At 36.9% G+C, this 19,914-nt stretch overlaps 1 protein-coding gene across 1 annotated transcript in view; it reads left to right on the top strand.

Annotated features, from left to right (window-relative positions):
• Window positions 1-19,914, top strand: part of Kcnh5 (potassium voltage-gated channel subfamily H member 5) — a 332,835-nt gene that overhangs the window by 21,789 nt on the left and 291,132 nt on the right. Inside the window, exon 2 of the mRNA XM_010638760.1 lies at window positions 12,728-12,851. Within this exon, the coding sequence (XP_010637062.1) occupies window positions 12,728-12,851 (124 nt within the window). The remainder of the gene's footprint in view (window positions 1-12,727; window positions 12,852-19,914) is intronic.

Here is a 19,914-nt window from a genome sequence, read left to right as displayed (position 1 = left end):
CGAGGCAGACCACCTAACCGCTGAGCTAAATCCCCGGCCCCTGCCAGTATATATTTCTGATTGGGGAATTGAGGCCATTGACATTGAGAGTTATTGTATGGTGTGTACTATATCTTGTCATTGCATTGTTTCCCAGAGCTGACTCCTTTGCTTTTTTTCATTTTGTTTTACTACTCCTGTAGTCGTATGTGACAAATATTCCTTGTTCATAATGATGTACTTATTTAATGACCGCCTCTTGGATTTAGAGCCCACATTTGGGTTATGACACAGGAATGTGAGTGGCAGTGTGGCTTTATAATGGATTCTTCTGCAGTGCAGTACTGTAATTTTTGCTGATTGTAATGTATAGTAGTAGAGCACTATAGTTTTATGTTCTGTTATACATTACAGTGCTGAATGTAAGAGTTATGCAAAGAAAAGCAAAGTTGTTAAGTTGGAGTTTGTGTTTGGAGAATGTCTGGAATTTTGATTATGGTGTGTCATGGAGAGGTTCTTTTCTGATCATGGCTGTATAGGGTTTTGTCTGCTGTTGTATTGAATATCTTACCTGGTTTTGGAAAGTTTTCTGCTAGCTATAATTTGGGTGAGTAAAGTTTGAGTACCTTTTGAGTCACCCTCTAAACTTTCTTTATTCTTATAATTCAGATTCAGTTGCTATTATTTTTTTTAGTCATCTAACAGCTGTTGGGTCTTGCTTGCATGGTGTTTTGTTTGTCATTTTTAGGTTGTCATTGAGTTCATGATCTACTACATCTACCTTATCTTCAGTTCACCTGTCCTCATGTTAGTTAAATCTGCTACACATTGTTTCTATTGAATTTTTATATCTTGTATTTCTGTTTGTTTTCTTTTTATAATTTCTGCTTCTTTACCACTCTGGTAGTTCATATCTTGTATTGTCTTGTTCAACTTGATTAGTTTATTATTTGCTTCTTCTTTAAGCTCATTAATATTTTATTAGTAAAATCCTTTATTTAATAAAATGTTCTTTAAGCTCACTCAACAACTTATGAACTTGCTTATGTAGTTCTTCTTTGAGCTCATCAAACATTTTGACCATTTTCTTGTTTAGTTTTTTGCCTGTAACTCTCTCTACTTCAGTGCCTATGAGATCAGCTTTTGGGGAGTTAAGGCTTTTGGAAGCATCTCGTTGCCCTTTTTTCTCATATTTCTATTGTTTTTCTGTGCAGCTTGAAGATCAGATCAGATAAAAGAAACGCTCTATTACTACTGTGGAGATCTCTTAGTTAGATTCTGTCTGCCTGTGACATGTTCTCATGTTTGGGTTATGTTTAGTTGTTTATCCTCTGCTTCAACCTACTGTGTGATACTGAGGCTCTATCTTCTTAGTGCTCAGCCTTAGCACCATGAAGAGAAAAAATAAACTGCAGTAATGCTGATAATATAAAGACAATCCAGATATTGTCCTAAAATGAAAACCAGTTAACAGCAGCAACTATGCCACCACTGGCAATAGCAAAAATGTCAGTGATAATGGAAGAATTAAAGAAATACTACATACTGATCCATCAGAGTAATGAATAAAAACTACAACTGTGCCACCCTCAGCAACAGAAAAGAGATCTGCAATAAATATAGACACAAAGACAAACCAAAAATTGACATAGAGTAAATATATATGAAATGCAACAACTGTACTGCATTAGCAATAGAAAAGAGTTTAGCAATAACCCTGCAGAGTCAATTAAACATCTGAAAATTTATAAAACTTACTAGTAATAATAAAAATGAAGGGGGTGGGGAAAAGGAAAAATGAAAGAAGTAGAATTTGAAAAAAGGAAAGAAGATGAAAGAGGAGACAAAAGTGAGATAATCCAGTTAAAGAATAAAAGAAAGTTAATAGAATTAGATAAAAATAATAGAAAAAAGAAATAAGAAATGAGAAACAAAAAATAAAACAAGTGCCAAGGAAGTGTGAAATAAAACTAAGCCCCCCCAAACAAACAAATAAAAAGAGAAATGAGTCTAAATTTTTTTCCCTGTGTGTTTGTTTTCTTTTCTGACCCTGCATATCTGGCATCCATCAGATGTGGGGGAGGGCGTTAGAAAGTCAAAACTAAGCCCTGTTTTTTTACACCCACTTTTGTGTATTATGCCTCATGCCCCTCCTTCCCTTCTGGATGGAGCCAGTCAGTGGTGTCTGCCTTAGGGCTGTACTCATTCTAGCAGCTCTTGGTGTTTGTGCCCCTCTGTGCCCAAGGTCACTGCTATCTCCACCCAGCTTTTCAGCCTATGTGTTGGTGAGGTGACTCTGTTGTAGCAGCAGCTTCTCTGTCTGTACACCTTAGGCTGTGGCAACTGTCCAAGCTGATGATGCTGGAAGATGGGGAAGGTAAACAAACCACCCAGCTCTGTGTTGGAAAAAGGCATTGAAAGTGTTGAGCGCTTGTGGGAGTTAATGTTGACATTGTTATACCCAGACACCTCAGAAAAACACATGTGGCCAGCTTCTTACTACAGAGGGGAAGACCAGCACATCCTTTCTGGCCTGAGCTTGCCTCTGCTTAAACTGCTCAAGGTGTCTACGGCTACCCTTTTCCCTTCCATGACTCTTGTGGCTGTCTTCCACCTAGTCACTGTGGTAAGGTTACCCCAGGCCCTCTGACGTGTAGTCATTCAGCGACTTCTGATTACTGGAATAGCTCAGTCATAACCCCTTATGAAAGGGCTCTGGATAAATCACTCCCAAGTATGGCAGGTGCTATAATGGATTTCCTCTCCAACTCTAGCCTGCTACGTAGCAGTTTCATTACAGAGTTCCATACTGCATTCACAGTTTCCAGTAGCTGTGGGCTTTTCTTGGGAGTGTGACACCGGTCTGGCCCCTCTCCGTGGAGCTGCTGACCCGCCGTAGACTTTCTTAGTGTTCATGGAGACAGGTTCTTCTCCCCGGGCGCCGAGATTGGCATTCCAGACGGCTTTATTATTTTCTCTGAGTTGTCTCCAATTTCTCCACGTTCTAGCTTTTCTGTTAGCTCCTTCTTGATTCCTGGAGCTGTTCTTCCATTTCTCTTGCTCCCAGGTCCCAGAGAGGACTTTGCTCTGCCACCTCCTTCCTCTAGCTTCGTTCTCTGACATTCTAAACTGCTGGACTCAGCCTTGAAGCACAATGATAAATGGAAGCATATTTCCTGGTTGTTTTTTTTCCAATTCCCAGTATCAAAGCCAGTGGCTTTCTCATGCGAGGCAAGTGCTGTGCCATTTAAAAAACTTTAAATTGGCCTTAAATATCTCTTAGTTGCTATGTCCGTTAAATATTCAAGCAAATACTGTAGTATGTACCTGGAAAATATCTGAATTGTCTATATTCTGTGTTATTAAAATCAAGTAGGTATTTTGGAAAAGAGGTGGGAAGTGACACAGTCTCCACTACCCTGTTTTAATTCTAACTTTTGTACTCTTTTCCTTAACGCTGTATTGAAGCCAATAAGAAGAATATGTCCTGTCTGCAGGAAGTTGCTTTAAGTCTTTCCCTACATTCCTAATCTCCGTGCTTTTCTGTCTGCAGTCAAAAGGACACAGTTTCCCCTAGAGAGGGTGTGAATTTGTAAGTATTGTAAGTATCTCAGCGAAAACTTAAAATTTAGGAAATGTGTGTTCTTGTTGCTGCTTCTGACCTTGGAAATCCGAGTTCTGTAGTCTGTCTTACTGTGTGATGAGTTGTCAGTGATCGCGGGAATGGGCTTGCTTCCTTGGTTAGAGATAACAGGTGCAGCATTGGGCCGAATGCCTAGTAGAGTTGGGGCTCCGTTCATGGTTGCTTTTCTGGTCATTACAGTTTCTGACAAATAAGTAAATAATATATCAGTAACAGGTGAGTAGAAATAGCTGGTCCCTGCAGAGCTGGAGTCTTTGCTTGTTCATAGTAGAGCTGTTGAAATGGTACGATGGGCAGGGTTAAATTTTAAGGGTAGGGTTAACAGGAATAGGGAGAACTTTTGACCGAAGCCTAAGAAATGTCTTAAAAATAAGTCGGGATTGTGGAGAGGAGGAGGCAGGGAGGGAGGCGCAGAGGTCTGCAAAGCCTTGGGAGAGCTGCTTAAGGCATGTTTTTAAAGCCATGAGATGCAGTCCTTTCTTGGGGTGCGAAATTGATTTAATGGGTTTGACTTACACTGCAATATTGCAATAGAATAGAAAATAATAGGATATGTCTAATTCAATAAGAACAATGTCTAATAATATTTTTAGTTGTGTTTTTATGTGTTCTTGCTTGCACACACCATGTGGATATGTACACACACTTTGAATCATAAAATAAAATGTATTTCTTAGTATGAACCTTAATTTTAAAAAATAGTTTGAAAATCACGGGTTTACTAAATATGTTTCTGGGGGAAAGCCTTACTTTACTAGTTGTTTTAAAATTATAGCCTATTTTAAAAAATTAATTCATTTTATTGGTACATTTAAGATACACAATGTAATGACATTCATCATTGGAAATTTGCACCTTTATATAATCCATCCCCTTTCCTAGGGTACTGACAGTTCCATCAAATAATAAGTAATTTACTATATTGTGACTCTTTATTAACTTTATTTTTCTCATTCTGTATTGCTGAGTAGTACTCCATTTTATTAAGAAAAACACACACACACATTTTTTTTTTTTAATCCAGTCTTCAGTTGATGGGCAACTGGGCTGTTTCCAAGTTTTAGCGATTACAAACTGTGCCACTATGAACATGGGTGCACATATATCACTGTGGTGTGATTCTTTTAATTCTTCTGGGAAGATACCCAGCAAGGGAATAGTTGGGTCAAATGGGACCTCTAATCTAGTTCTTTGAGGAATCTCCATACTGATTTCCACAGTGGTTGCACCAGTCTGCACTCCCACCAACTGTGGAAGAAGGTTCCTTTTTCTCCACAGCCCTACCAAGTCTCTATTTTGGCCTAGTCTCTGTTTTTAAGGCCTAGTGCCTTCAAAAGAATTTTGTCAATGTTGTTTGGTGCTTCTTTATTTAGCATCTATACTTCTAAATTGTATTTGAATTTTAGATATCTGTTTTATCAACATGTAAATTAGCTGAGAGCAAATTGTGTAGTATGTATGTTTTATTAATCTTTTATCCCATTATTGTTTCTATGAAGACCACCCAACTTTGAGTCAAGATTAAAATCTGCCACTCATGAATTCGTTTCTATTTTTGTATCTTTTTCTGAATATGAGCTCAGATGAGATCTTTTAGTAGATATTGTGAAGTACAGCTTTCCTTTTAGAATTTTTCCTTTTAAAATATTTATTTAAATTATTTTAATTTAATATGTTACTATTTTAATTTTAACTTACCATGTCACCCACAAAACGGCTAAAATTGCTGTCTGAAACTATTGGATTTTCAATCCATGTTGACTCCTAAAGTTATTTTTGTTTTAATTTTTATGCCTAATGCAAAACTTCTTTTTTTGTTTTTTGTCCTGGGGATGAAACTCAGGACCTTGCGTTTGTGAGGAACGTGCAGTACCACTGAGCTAAATCCCTGGTCTGCAAATCTACTTTTCAATGTAAAATAGATATCTATTGTATATAGAAGGTTGATAGTTTCAAATTTCTGAGTAAATGTGGTGGAAAATAATATATTTGAATTATTTTATTTAAAAAGAAGACAAATAGTATTTTAAAATCAACCCTATAAATTTGCAAAAAATTTGTGGGCTGGGGATTTAGCTCAGCCGGTGGCCTGCCTTGCAAACGCAAGGACCTGAGTTCAATCCGCGGTACCACACACACACACACACACACACACACACACACAAATTCCATCATGTCAAAATTATGCTAGTGGAATTTTCAGGAAGGAGGTAATCCAGTTGACCTCTGTTACAAGTTTAATATTCTCAATTCATAGAAAAGTGATTAAACCCCTGGTACTAATAAATTAACCCATTTTAGGTGGAGTTATTATAGCCATTAATATTATTTGATACTAACATGATGTTTCTATAATATAGGGTATACATGATGGAAAGAGGTATTATAAATTGGTTTCTTTTATGTTTTGTTTATTAATGTTTATCATTTTAATTTATTAGTACAAGTGTGCAGTACGTAATGTTTACATTTCTTGTGTGGGGTTGGTATATGTACATAACACAGTTCCTTTTTTTCATCCCTTATCTTTCCCTCCTCCCACCTTCTGTCTCTTAATCCCCTTCCCTGCTGAGAATAATTTATCTCCCTACGTCCTATTATTTTTATTTTGTGTTTTACTTTTATGCTAGGTCTTCGTATTGAGAAAAAATGTGATTTTTTTAAAACAACGTGATATTTAAATTTGTGTATCTGCTTTATTTCACTTAACGTTAGGGTCTCAAGGTGCATACATTTTCCTACTAATGGCACGTCTTTCTTAATGGCAGAGTTGTATTGCATGGTGTGTAAACACCACCTTTTCTTTATCTGTTCATCTGTGGATGGACGTATAGGCCACTTCCAAGATTTAGCTATTTTGAATTGGGCTGCTATAAATATGAGTGTTCACGTATCTCTGTAATATGTCTTTAACTCTTTCAAGAAGAAAGATGGGAAATAGTTGGGTCGAATAGAATTTCTAGTTTTAGTTTTTTGAGAAATCTGCATATTGATTTCCATAGCAGCTGTACTAGTTTATAGTCCTACCAACAGTGTAGAAGGGCTCCTTTTTCCCTCTAGCTACTCCAGCATTGGTTATTATTTGATTTCTTGAAGATGACCATTCTTTCAGGAGTAAGGTGGAATCTGTTGTTTTAATTTGTATTTCTCTTATGGCCAGTAATGTTAAGTATTTCTTCTTGTATTTGTTGGCTGTTTGTATTTCTTCTTCTGTGAAGCATCTATTCATTTTGCCTGGCCATTTTTTCCACTGGGTTTTTTTTATTTTGGGAGGGGTTCTAATTTTATTTGAATTCTTTACATTCTAGATATGAGTCCTCTGTCTGAGGAATTGTTGGCAAAATTTTTTTCCCACACTGTAGATTACCTTTTAACTTGTTGATTGTTTCTTTTAGCGTTCAGGAGCTTTTTAGTTTAATATGGTCCCATTTGTTGGTCTTGGAACTATTTTCTGTGACTGGGGTTTTGTGCAGAACATTCTAACTATGCATATGACTTCAGGAGTTCTACCTGTCTTGTCTCCCACCAGGTTAAGTGTTTCTGGTTAATATTAATTCTTTAATCCATTTTTATTTTGGCTTAGTATGTGATGAGAGAGTTGTGGGAATAAGTTTGATCTTCTCCATGTGGAAAGTCAGTTTTCAGCACCGTTTATAAAAGAGGCTGTCTGTTCTTCAGTGTATTCGGCCCTTCTGTCAAAGATCAAATAGCTGAATGAGTTGGAGGTTTTTTTTTTTTGGCCTCTTTTATTTTGTTCCGTTGATCCTCATGTCTGTTTTTGTGCCGGTACCATGCTGTTTTTTGTTTTGTTTTCTTTTTATTTTTTTCCTAATCACAGTAGCTTTGTAATCTAACTTCAAGTCCAGAATGGCAACGCTTCTCGCTTTGCTCATTTTATTCAGGATTGCTTGTGCTATTTTGTGTCTCTTTTGGTTCCATGTACATTTTAGGATTGTTTTCTCCAGTTCTGTGAAGAATCCTGCTGGAATTTGGTTTTGGGATTGTGTTAAATCTCTATAGCAATTTGGGAAGTATGACTATTTAGTTGATATTGGATCCACCTATCCAGAAATGAAGATACCTTTCTATTTTGAGTTTCCTTTTTAAGAGTGTTGCAGTTTTTGTTGGAGAGCTCTTTCAATTCCTTTGTTAATTCCTAAGTGTTTAATTTTTCTTGATGCTGGTGTGAACGATATTTTCCCCCTAATTTCTTTTTCAGTTCATGATTAGTGTTCAAGAAAGATGTTGATGTTTGTGCATTGGCTTTGTATTCTGCTACTTTGCTGAATTTGGTTGTTAATTCTGGGAGTCTTTTGGTAGCTTTTTTTTTGGATCTTCTAAGTAGAGGATAATTTGACTTCTTCCCTTCCTATGCATATTCCTTTTATTTTGTTTTCTTACCTAATTGATCATGCTAATGTTTTGAGTACTTTTTGAACAGGAATAGTGACAGAGTACATCTTTGTTTTGTTCTTGATTTTAGAGGGAAAGCTTTTAGTTTTTCCCCATTTAGTGTGAGGTTGGCAGTAGATTTGTCATAAGTGGCTTTTATCAGATTGAGATAAAGTCTTTTTGTACCTATTTTCTGCAGTATTTTTATGATTAAAGGATGTTGGATTTTGTCAAAAGCTTTTACTACATCCATAGAGATGATTGTGTGATTTTTGTCCTTCCTTCTATTTATGTGATTTATTACATTTATATATTCATGTATGTTGAAACATCCTTGCATTCCTGGAATGAATCCTCCTCGGCCATAATGTATGACCTTTTTGATGATTTTTTGCACCCTGTTTCCAAGTAGCTTGTTGAAGATTTTTGCATCTATTTTTCTTGAAGAGATTGGTCTACAATTGTCTTATTTAGTTGGATTATTGTCTGGTTTTAGAGTCACGGTTATGGCAGTCTCCAGGAATTACCTTGGGAGTACTCTTTCCCTTTCAGTTTTATTAACAAGCTTGGGAAGTACTGGTGTTAGTATTTCCCTGAAGTGTTTTTTTTTGTTTGTTTGTTTCTTTTTTAAAAATTTTTTTATTCAGCAATGAACCCATGTAGGCCTGGGCTTTAGTTTGTAGCTTTTATTTTATTTCCTGTTATTGGGTTATTCAGGGATATTTAATTGTGATTCAGATTTGGCAATTTAAATGTATCAAAGAATCTGCCCCTTTCTTCTGCAGTTGCCAACTTATTGGCATATAGGTTTGCACGATGGATGTTGATAATTTTTTTTGGCAGTGTCCATTGTGATTTCACCATTTTCATCTCTGATTACATGTGGTGTGGGTCTTTTTTCTCCTTTTTAAAGTTAGATTGGCTAAAGTTTTGTCTCTCCTTTCAAAGAAAGATATATGTTAAATTATGTTTTTTTTAGAAAGGTTTCAGCTATTATTTCAGTAAATAGATTTTTTAATGCCATTTGTGCTATCTTCTGACTTTTTATTAAACAGATCTATTTGGTCCATTTTCACATTCTCTTGTTTTTAAAATGTCTCGTATTAACTGGTTACTGACAATAGCTCTGTCTTCTAAGTCTGAGACTCTGTCCTTACATTGGTCACTTCTGCTGCCCATAGTTTCAATAAAATTTTTAATCATCTCAATTTCTATTTGAGTCCTTTTTATTCTTATCATCCATCTTTTCATCATTTTATTTAGCTCTTGTATTTTTTACTAGTGCATTCTTTAGCTGATTATTTTGTTTAATTGACTCAGTGCTTTGTTACTTATAACTTCTGTAGTCTTGCCAATTGTCCTATTGAACTATTTTATTATCTACCTTCATGATACTTTGAATAATTTGGGTGTAAGTCTTTTGGTTTTCTCCCCTTCAGTGCTCATATATCAGCTTTGCAGGAGTTGGGAGTTTTTGGAGGCATTTTGTTGGCTTGGTTTCTCATGTTTCTGTTTTTGTTTTTGTGTTTTGTTTTGAGGCTTGTGGGTTTATTGCAGTGGAAATTTTTATTTCTGGTACGGAGACCTCTTTAGTTACCTCTCCTTTTCAGTGGTGTTCTCTGGGTGTGGTTAACTACTGGCCTTTTCCTCTGTCCCAGGATCCAGCCACCTTAGCTCTTGACATGGAAGGTTGCAGTGTGTTTGGCCCAGTACCCAGTTCTTTCACAGTATTGTTAAGGACTCCCTGGCAATTTAGATAATGGAATCTCAAGAAAACCAGTTGTATCAACAGCTATGACACCTTGCCTATAGGGATAAAATCAGCATCAATGAAATACAAACTGAATATTGACAAACCCTAAGGGCGAATGAAGCATCACCCTTATCCATAGAAAATATATTTACAATTATAGTATGGACAGTAAGCCAAACCAAATATTTATCTACTATTGACACACAGTAAATATTTACTAAATAAAAGAGCTTTACCTCTACTAATAATAGAACAATATTCAACAGCAACAGCATCAAGTTAACCATTTATCTACTGTTTCATAAAGCTTAACTATATTAGTAAAAATTGAGAGAGTTGGGAACTGGAGAATTAATAAAAGCAAAATTTTAAAAATCAGTGAGATTTGAAAAGGAGGAGAGAAAAGAAAGAGAAGGGGTCCTATTAAGGAATAAAAGAAAATTAATAGCAATAGAGAACACCCACTGGAAAGATTGAACATAATGGATTCCTTTTCCCCCACAGCCCCTCCAGCATTTGTTACTGGTTGATTTCTTGAGAGCAGACATTCTTTCTAGGGTGAGGTGGAATCTCAGTGTTGTTTTCATTTGCATCTCTCAGTGAAGTTCAACATTTTTTCAACATTGAACTTCTCAGTGAAGTTCAACATTTTTTCAGATGTTTATCTGCTTTTCTACATCTTTGTCTGAGAAATGTCTGTTCATTTCACATGCCCATTTTTGGGTTGTGTCTTTAAATTTAGGTGATCTGATTTTTTAAAGTTCTCCACATAGTAGACCTTTGTCTGAGAAATAGCTGGTAACCATTTTTTTCCCACATTGTGGGTTGTCTCTCACTGTTGGTTGTTTCTCTTGCTGTGCCAAAACTTTTCAATAAGAAGAGATCCCACTTGTTGATCCCTTGTGTTAGTTCATGTGCAACTGAGATTTTGTTCATGAAATCTTTTCTTAAATCAGTGTCTTCAAGAGTTCTACCTAACCTCTGTTCCAGCTGGTTTAGTGTTTCTGTTTTAATATTTAGATCTTTAATCTATTTTGGCTTTAGTTTTAATCTTTGGTAAGTTGAAACCCAGTTTTTCCAGCACCATTTATTAAAGAGGCTATCTTTCCTCCAGTGAGTGTGTTGGCTCCTTTGTCGAAGATGAAGTGGCTGAGTGTGTCTGGAGTTGTTTCTCTATCTTCTAATCTTTTCCACTGATCCTTGGATCTGTTTCTTTGCCAGCACCATACGGTCTTTATCACAGTAGCTTTGTTAGTACAGTTTCAAGTTAGGGACTGTGATACCCCTATCTTGTCTTTATTGCCTAGAATTGCTTTTGCTATTCCAGGTCTTTTCTTGTTCCAAATGAATTTTTGGATTGTTTTCTCAAGGTTTGTGAAGTATGCTGCTGGGATTTTAATTGGGATTGCATTGAATCTATATAGCAGTTTTGCAACTATGTGGAAATCGGTATGGAGATACCTCAAAGAACTAGGATTAGAGGTCCCATTTGATACAGCTATTTCTCTGCTGCATGTTTTCCCAAAATAATGAAAAGAATCATATCGCAGCAAATTGTGTGCACCTATGTTCATAGCAGCACAGTTTGTAATAGCTAAAACTTGGAAACAGCCTAGTTACGCATCAACTGGAGACTGGATGAAGGAAATATGGGTTTAAAAAATGGAGTACTATTCAGTCATAAAGAAAGAGAAACTAGAGACATGTAAAGCTAAATGGATGCACATCAAGACCGTACTCTTAAGTGAAATATATAGAACACACGTGTAAATACTGAATAATTTCTCTGGTGTGAGAAACTGATAGCGTAAATAAAGACTAAAAGGTATAATAGATAATGTGAAATAGGAAGAAAAGGTGCAGAAGGGTGGGGGAAAGGGTAGGGACAGAGGAAAGGAAAGAAGGGAAGGCAATAGATACGAGAAAGGGAAAAAATGGAAGCAAAGTCTTTGTAAATAAGGAAGGGTGTAAGGGTTGAAGGGAAGGCAGGGGAATGGGGAAGAAAGAAGAACCAAGTTATATCATGTAAAGGTACAAATTCCCAATAATAAATGTTGGCAGATTGTATACCTAATAGATATCAATAAAGTTAATGATTTAAAAAACCAAAAAATAATGAACATGAAAATGAAGAAAAAAGATAAACAGCAAAAACAGGGGATAAAAGAAAAAGAACGAAGAAAAAAGTTAGAAGGGAAAATGATAAAATGGTAAAAAGTAAAGAAAAAAACAAAAGCCTTCAACCTGGAAAAAACCTGATGAAGGAAAGATAAAAATAACACAAAATGGAAAATAAAAAATCAAGTCAGAGAAAAAATTTCTGTGGTATGAATGAGTGGTTTCTTCCCACAATCTGCAGTCCTGAGATCCAGCTAGATACGATTTTCTGTGCCTGGGTTTATGGCCCGTGGGTCTTGACATTCCCTCCTTGGACTGAAGGCCCTCTGTCCATTCACTCCAGGCTGTGGTTACCTCAAGGCAGTTTCCTTGCTCCCACTGGTAGATGGGCTCTGCAGTCAGCCCTCTGTTCTGTCGGGATGTGGGTCACAAAGTGGGAGTTCAAGAGGTCTGTTGGGCTTAGTGTCAGCGGTCACGGGCTCCGTTTTCGCCCTTCTCTGTCCGGGTTTTTGCTTTGTCCAGGCTTGGGTAGCTTGGTGAGTCTTTGCCTCTGCTGCCTGGCGCTGTGCTCCTCTGGAGGTGATCCTGCTCTTCTGGTGCAGGTCTGCTCTAATTGGTTTCTTTTAAATGGAGTTTTTAGATTGTATAGGAATCTTATATTTATTGAATATATCATTGATAATCATGCTAGTTTGATTATGTCAATTTTAGGAATAGGTTATATTAATTGTACTGTAACACTCCATCGTTTCGTCTATCTTTTTGAATCTCCTTATGAATTTTGATGACTTGAATTGCTAAATAAAACTAAATAACTTCTTTCTTTCTTCTTTCTTCCTTAGAATCAAGTTTTTTACTGGGAAATGCCCAAATTGTGGATTGGCCTGTAGTTTATAGTAATGACGGCTTTTGTAAACTCTCTGGATATCATCGAGCTGACGTCATGCAGAAAAGCAGCACTTGCAGGTGGGTAATAGGAAAACCCAGGAAGCTTTTCTAAAGTTGAACAAAATTCAGAAAGTGGTTAAAAGGGTTATGTTAACTTAGACCAATAGAGAAACTGATGGGTAAGAATTATATTAGAAAACTAAGAGGACTATATTGTTAATGGACATATATAGTTTAAGAGCCATTATTCCTTTTTCAAAGAAAATAATTTTTGCATACCTGGATTAATTAATTTTTTTCAGCAAATGCTTTTTTGATCAGCTGCCATGAGGCAGCAACTAGCATAGGTGCTGAGTGATCAGAGAAGCATCCTGTATCAGGGAACCACTGCTGAAATCAGCACTTGTGAAGCAGTAGAAATTATCCTTAACAGAGCAGGATAAACCTCCCCAGCTGAGCAGAACATGGTTCATGAGCATTTACAGAACTTGAAAATGAATTCTGATATCCTGTGTCAGTCACATTGCTTTTGTTGTTGTTACTGGGGATTGAACTCGGGACCTCGTGCTTGCAAGGCAGGTGGCAAAGCCACTGAGCTGAATCCCTGGCCCACTTTTGCTTTTTAATGTTGGCTCATTATACCATTGTCCTTTGGTTTGTCCTGTTTAAAACAGAATCTAAACCTGTGTGATGGAACATACCTATAATCCCAGCGTTTAGGGAGGCTGAGGCAGGAGGATTGCAAATTCCAAGCCCAGCCTGACTAACTTAATGAGACCCTGTCTCAAAAAAAAAGGTCATTTCTGTAAGTTTAAAAAGAATATTATGATAAAAGGGGATCAGAATAAAGAAAAAAAGAACAGGAAACTATATATAAGGTTCCAATTTAGAATCTAAAATTGAGTAAGACCATATGGGATGCTTTTTCTTGGTTTAATTTTTCTTTAAAGCTCTCACTTAACTAAGCACCGAAACCAAATTTTGTTAGAATTGAAAAAGATCTGAATTTTTTTCTAGTTCAAATCCTATTTTTCAGATGAGAAAACTCACGTAGAGCTTCATAAAGGGGCATTCCCAGGGAAACAGGATTTATTTGTTTTTTTCTTTACCCAGTTACTCTGAGAAGTCATTCATTCCTTCTGCATCTTCATGGAAGCCAGGGATTTTATAGTACACCGATGTGTCTAAGTCTCACTGTACAGGAATTACTTAAACAGCTTTCACACAATAGAGATTCCCCTATCTCCTAAATCTGTTGAATCAGGCTCACTCAAGTGGATGGATTGATCCAGTAGTTAGTGTTTGTGATCAGCAGCTCAGGTGATCCTGATGCTTATCCCGGTTTGAGAGACAATCTGTTCAGACATCCTGCCCGTCACTTATCCCCAGCCCATCCTCATTTTCCCGGTTATGCCTGACTCAGTCTTCACACTGAGCGATGGAGTTGGTAAACTGGAGGATACAAACCGTGGCCCTTGGCAGAGAAACCCCTTTGTTAGTCAGCATTGACATCATTGTGCCTTTTTAACTGTGGGGTGATCGCTTGCTTTTGTGCTGGCGCTGTCAGAAAGGCGTGCGTGCTATGTTCTGCGTCATGCGTCGCTGTTCCCCTGTGATCCCAGCAGGGTGTAGGTGAGGAACAGTACACACTGTGGTCTCTGTTATCCCAAGGGGTGGAAGTGATGAAGAATCCCAGTGGCCATAGATGCTCTCATGCCCATTCTTCACGCAGAGTATTTCTCAGATGCCCTCTTCCACCTGAAGGTGCTTGTGACTCTCTCAAGCTGTGTCTCTCCCATCTGTGATGTTTCATGGTTCTTTGTGTATATTTCTGTTGGGCATCATTATTTGGCCTTATATTAGCTTTGCCTTATCCCTTGGTGTCTTGGTTACTTTTTCATTTCTGGGTCAAAATGCTCAACACCCACAGGTTAAAGTAGGAAAGGTTTATTTCAGTGCGCAGTTTATAGAGCTTTTAGTCCATAGTCAGCTGGCTCCAGGGCAGGGAGGCATCACCGAGGACAAACATTTCTTCGTGGTGTGGTAGGCAGGACATAGCAGCAAACCTCTTTCCCTTTTATCCCATTCAGCCACAAGCCTTTTGGATGGTGCCACCCACATCCAACATGCGTCTTCCCATGGTGCACACTCAGGAGTATAATAAGCCAATTAGTGGACTAACCCAGTACTCCCTACTCTTAATCCCAGTACCACACAACCTTGGGTCCAGCCACCTCTGAAAAGCCTCATCTACAAGTGCATGAGGCTTTGAGGGTCATCTAGATGCAAGCTATAACATTTGGATTTTTAATTTTTTTTTTTTTTTTGAGACAGGGTCTCACTATGTAGTAGAGACTGACCTGGAACTCACTTTGTAGTCCAGGCTGGTCTCAAACTCACAGCGATCCTCCTGCCTCAGCCTCCCGAGTGCTGGGATTACAGGCGTGCGCCACCACACCTGGCTGGACTTTTAAATTCCATTTGCTTTTGTTGTCATTTCTGAGAATTACTGCTATTCATCTCTGATACATTGCACAGCTCTGCTTCCATTCCTTCCTTTGTGCGATGGATTTTCCCTGTCCTCGACCTGTTTTATTTGGGAAGTGTAGTTTTTCCTCCAAAAGGATTCATTGAAAAGAATGGCAATATTATATTAATATAGTCACATTTCCTTTCATACTAACAGTTCCAGATTAAATTCTTTCAAATCAAGGACTGCATCTTTTGTATGCAGCACAGAACACAAGGCAGTATTTATGTTAGTATTTGTTGCACTAGGTTGGTTTGTTTTGCAGTAAATCCTAACAGGTCTGCCATACTTCTGTAAAGCGTGTTTCTGTTCATCACATTTCATCCCAAGAGTTACACCATTTGAGGCAGGTGAGGGTGATTTTTGGCTTATGTTGAGCATTTTCACTATGCAAAAAGTATGCAAATCTTCTGTGAAATCTTCACCTATTATAGAGAATATTTTCAAAACGATCACATTCTGAACATAAACAATTTTTACTTGCTTGCACAAAATGACAAGTGTGTTTTGCTCATCTAAAAATTGGAGCTGGATGTACATAGAGTGAGGAGGTTTCGAGTCTGATAAATGAGCAAATGATACTTAAACTCTGGCAGATTTTCTTGGAAGCTTGATTTATTTTCATTTGTTCCAAATTTAACCCCCCCATCCCTTTATAGCAATTAAAATCCGCCCATTTTATGTTTAACACAGTATTATGTAGAAAGAGTGGTGACCTAGAAATATCAAAATATTTAGTACAAGACTTGTTAAAAGGTTTTATGGTAAATCCCTAACTTTCTAGGTGATGTGTCAGAAGGATAACACTAGAAAAATCTAATGACGTTCTGTCAAGTTTTAAAAAACACCCCAAACAAAAAAATTCCAGGAAAACCACCCCAAACAATTTGTAAATCTGCATCATGATTCTTTTCTTCCAGATAAGTAATTATAATTACATATCATATTTAAAAAATCATTTAAATGTGAATTATTTTATGGGGAGATAAAAGACATTTGTATTTTTACAATATTAGAAATCTAAGATTTATTTCTTCTGTTTTTTATCTTTTTCCTTTTTTGTTCTACCTCCTGCTCCAGTAGACAGAATCAAATTAATCATGAGTCTGAGTTTGTTACAATATTATCACTGTACTATCTTTATTTCTTTAGAAAAATTTCTTTTCTGCTTTTTCCCATTTTTCCTCTTTGCATTCTCATTTCAATGTTAATTATGTATTTTTAATCCACTTCTATTCATTTAATATGTATATTTCTGGAGTAATGCTGTGTGTTCATTTTTAAGATGATCTACATAGTTGCTTCCATGAAGTAATGATTATATTTTTAACTCTTTTCATTCAACATTATGCTTTTGAGATTTGTGTGTGTTTTTGCATTATAACTGATTTCTTTAGGTCTCGGTGTGGGCCAGTGTTCCAGTGTCTTCACAGCCTTCCTGTATCTATTCATTTTGCTGGTCACCAGAGTGCTGCTTCTGACACTTTGCTACCTCAGAAGACTTGGAGATGAACATTCTCAAACACATCTTCTGTGGTCTTGTGTGAATTTTGTCTCTGTGCCCAGAAATGGGATTGATGGGTAGTAGAACAGATGCAGAATTCTTAAATTTAGTGCTGTCGGATTGCTGTCCAGAGTGGCTTTTGATTTCTACTTTTACCCACCATCAGTAAGGGTTCTGGTTTTCCAACTTCCTTGCTATGTTATAATATTATGGAAGTTACTAAAAAGTTTATACATCCTAGGTGCTGTCTCACTTTTGTTTTAGCCAAAATTAAAAAGAAAATTTATGTCACATCAGTATTTCTGGGAATTTTAGATATATTCCCTTTGTCGTCTGATAATTGCATTTCCAATCCTTGGCCTGTTCTGCTGTTTATTAGAGGACGCAAAAATATTGCATGTTTTGAGGATATTGTAGGTTTTGAGGGAATGACATTTAAAAGCGTATGAACTTCTTTCGTGATTCTTAAGAAGCTCTGACATTTCAGACATATTTTCAAAGGCTATGCAGGAACTACTCCAGTCTTTTAGCTTTCATTAAATTGCCACTTTAAGAAAACCTATTAGGTTTTGTATTTTGGGGCAGAGGGGTCAGAAGAGCAGTCAGGTGGTGAGGGGAGAGAGCATTGAGGACTAAAGAGATGCTTTTAAACACACGGTTTTTTAGGAAGGATATTAACAGTCTTTTATCCAAGTTATCAAAATAGGTGAGGGAGCAGAGGTTATTGGGTGGCTTTAAGTGGGTATAAGTCAGTACAGTTTCGTTGCTCTGAGAGTTGTGCTTCTCATAGGCACCAAGGAGGGCAGAGGTGCCCCGAGACGACAGATTCCTGTGCTGAGAGACGTACAGTGCTATCCCTGGTTTCCCTTAATTGCATCTACCACTTAAGATTCTATCTAAATCCTTTAAAAACTACATAAATTAATGTGCTCTGAAACCTTTGATTATGATATATTGTATAAGGTAATGCCTTTGAATTATTTTGAAAATTTCCTCTTCCAGATTTTGAAGGCTGTTCTTATTTTAAAAAAATTTTCCTGCTTTATTCTCAGACTTCTTTTTAATCCTATCATTACTGCCGTCTGCCTGCCTCACCTTTACCCTTTCAGTGGTTCTACTATTGAAGCCAGCTCGGGGCTGGAGACCGCATTTGCCCACTGCATTAAGTCAACACGTGCTGGTTTTCAGGGGAAGCCTTTGCTGGTCTGAAATACATCGCCTGAACATAATGTTGTCCTTTAGGGTCAGCATCTGGGTACTTGCGGTGTTTGAATCTAGGAACACGATGGCACAGTAGTGGAGTTTCTGATTCAGTTTTTTATTTTTTAGGGTTATAAGCTTCTTTTGTCCTTTGGAAGTCTGTTCACCATTGTAGCCGTCCTTACTGTTAGGTAGGATGAGGCATGTTTTTGAAATTTTGATGTCAAAATAAGGAATCAAACATAAATCCTGCTGTAAGCCAAAGCCACTTTTTCTCCAACATTTTCTCGGACAGAGATACATGAAAGGGAATCAGATGCTTAGGCCAGCGAGATATGACCTACAGCTGTCCTAAACAGAACTTGTCCTCACACTCAACCAAATCTTAAATCACCAGGCTCTTCTGAGGTAAGAAAGTGGCCGGATAATAATACGGGAACAGATTGAAGCAGGAGCACGGGCTCCCAAAGGAAGACGATTCCCAGAACCAAGTAGATCTGCCTTTGGGACACAGTCACACTACCTGTCGGCAGACATGGCCCAGTGTGTGTCCTAGAATGTTAAAAACCAGCAGTAGTGCTAGGATGAAAGTATTCTTTTAACCCCACCCATAGAAGCATTCCAGGAATTTCAGCCATTGTATAACACATTATAATTTGTAACTTCCTGTACCTTATCATTGTAATTGTCACCATTTGAGTTATATAAATATTACCATTATTTTACTCATGAGGAGATGGAGAGTCAGAGTTCCATGACTTAGCCCGTGAATTATAGTTTTCCAGTAATCCTCCACCTGTAAGGGTCTGCTGTTATGTTTGCTCAGTGTAGCAGAGATAGATCACTTTTGCAAAACCGACTCTATTTTCCTTCCAATAAAATAACAGTGCAGTTGTGGAAGTCATTTATAATTGATTTGGTATTAATACTACAATACCGCAGAGCTTGGTATTGTGTAGGAGAAGCAACTGGATAAAAGATTTGTTTTAATATTCCCAATATATGTTCCTTGATCCATTTAATAAAAGACATGGCTATTGTAAAATTATTATATATATAAAGCCTGATGATGACTATTTCTAAAATTCATGTCCCCTCAAATTCTATTAACCATTCAAAGATTGTAGTGAGCTGCAGTCATCCTGAGTCAGTCTCTGAAACACTGTGACGAACTATTCAACAACCACATGTCACAAAGCCAAGCAAATGAAAAAATGTGGTATGCTCACAGAATGTGGGAATCGTTGATTTAGTCAGTATTGTATGGACGGTTTTGAGTGGAAATCCTTTCAGACTTGAATTAACCTCCGGAACACTCACTTCGGAAGGATGGTTAGTATGTTTCACACACGACTCTTTAGAGTCTCTTTTTTTGTTATTTAGCTGTTGTGTTCCACTACATCAAAAATATGTTCTGTCATTGGAAAAATGTGCTATCAAACTTAAAATGAAACATCTGAGTAGAATAATATAGGGAATAAAAGAGTTTTAAAACATGTTCTTGTTTTAATAATCAGGGATTTTTTAACGAATCTTTATTTTTCTAGCTATTTTAGTCTTGGAGAACTTAACTAAGCAATATATACCATAGAGTTTCATTGTTTGCTTGAAAAATTACTTGCTTATTTTTACCTTCTCTTCAAAATTTTGATTGTATCAGATGTATATTATATTTCCTAAGTGATAGTTAACTTAGTTTCTTTGAACTTACATTTTTATCTTACTAGATTTAATTTTTCACAATTGTTATCCAAGTTGCTTGTTATGTATGCTTTCTTTTGTATGAGATATGTTAAAATATGTGGTGAATATTCAGATTTTTAGAAAAATTTTGTTACAGTAAAAGACACATTGCATTCTTGCACTTTCTGAAGCAGTTCTGGAAATTCTTTTTCACGGATGTCTTT

This window comes from Fukomys damarensis, unplaced genomic scaffold, assembly GCF_012274545.1.
Source record: "Fukomys damarensis isolate Sample0158 unplaced genomic scaffold, DMR_v1.0_HiC HiC_scaffold_21, whole genome shotgun sequence".
Taxonomy (NCBI): Eukaryota; Metazoa; Chordata; class Mammalia; order Rodentia; family Bathyergidae; genus Fukomys; species Fukomys damarensis.
The sequence above is the reverse complement of the archived record's forward strand: the minus strand, read 5'-3'. Positions and strand labels throughout refer to the sequence as shown.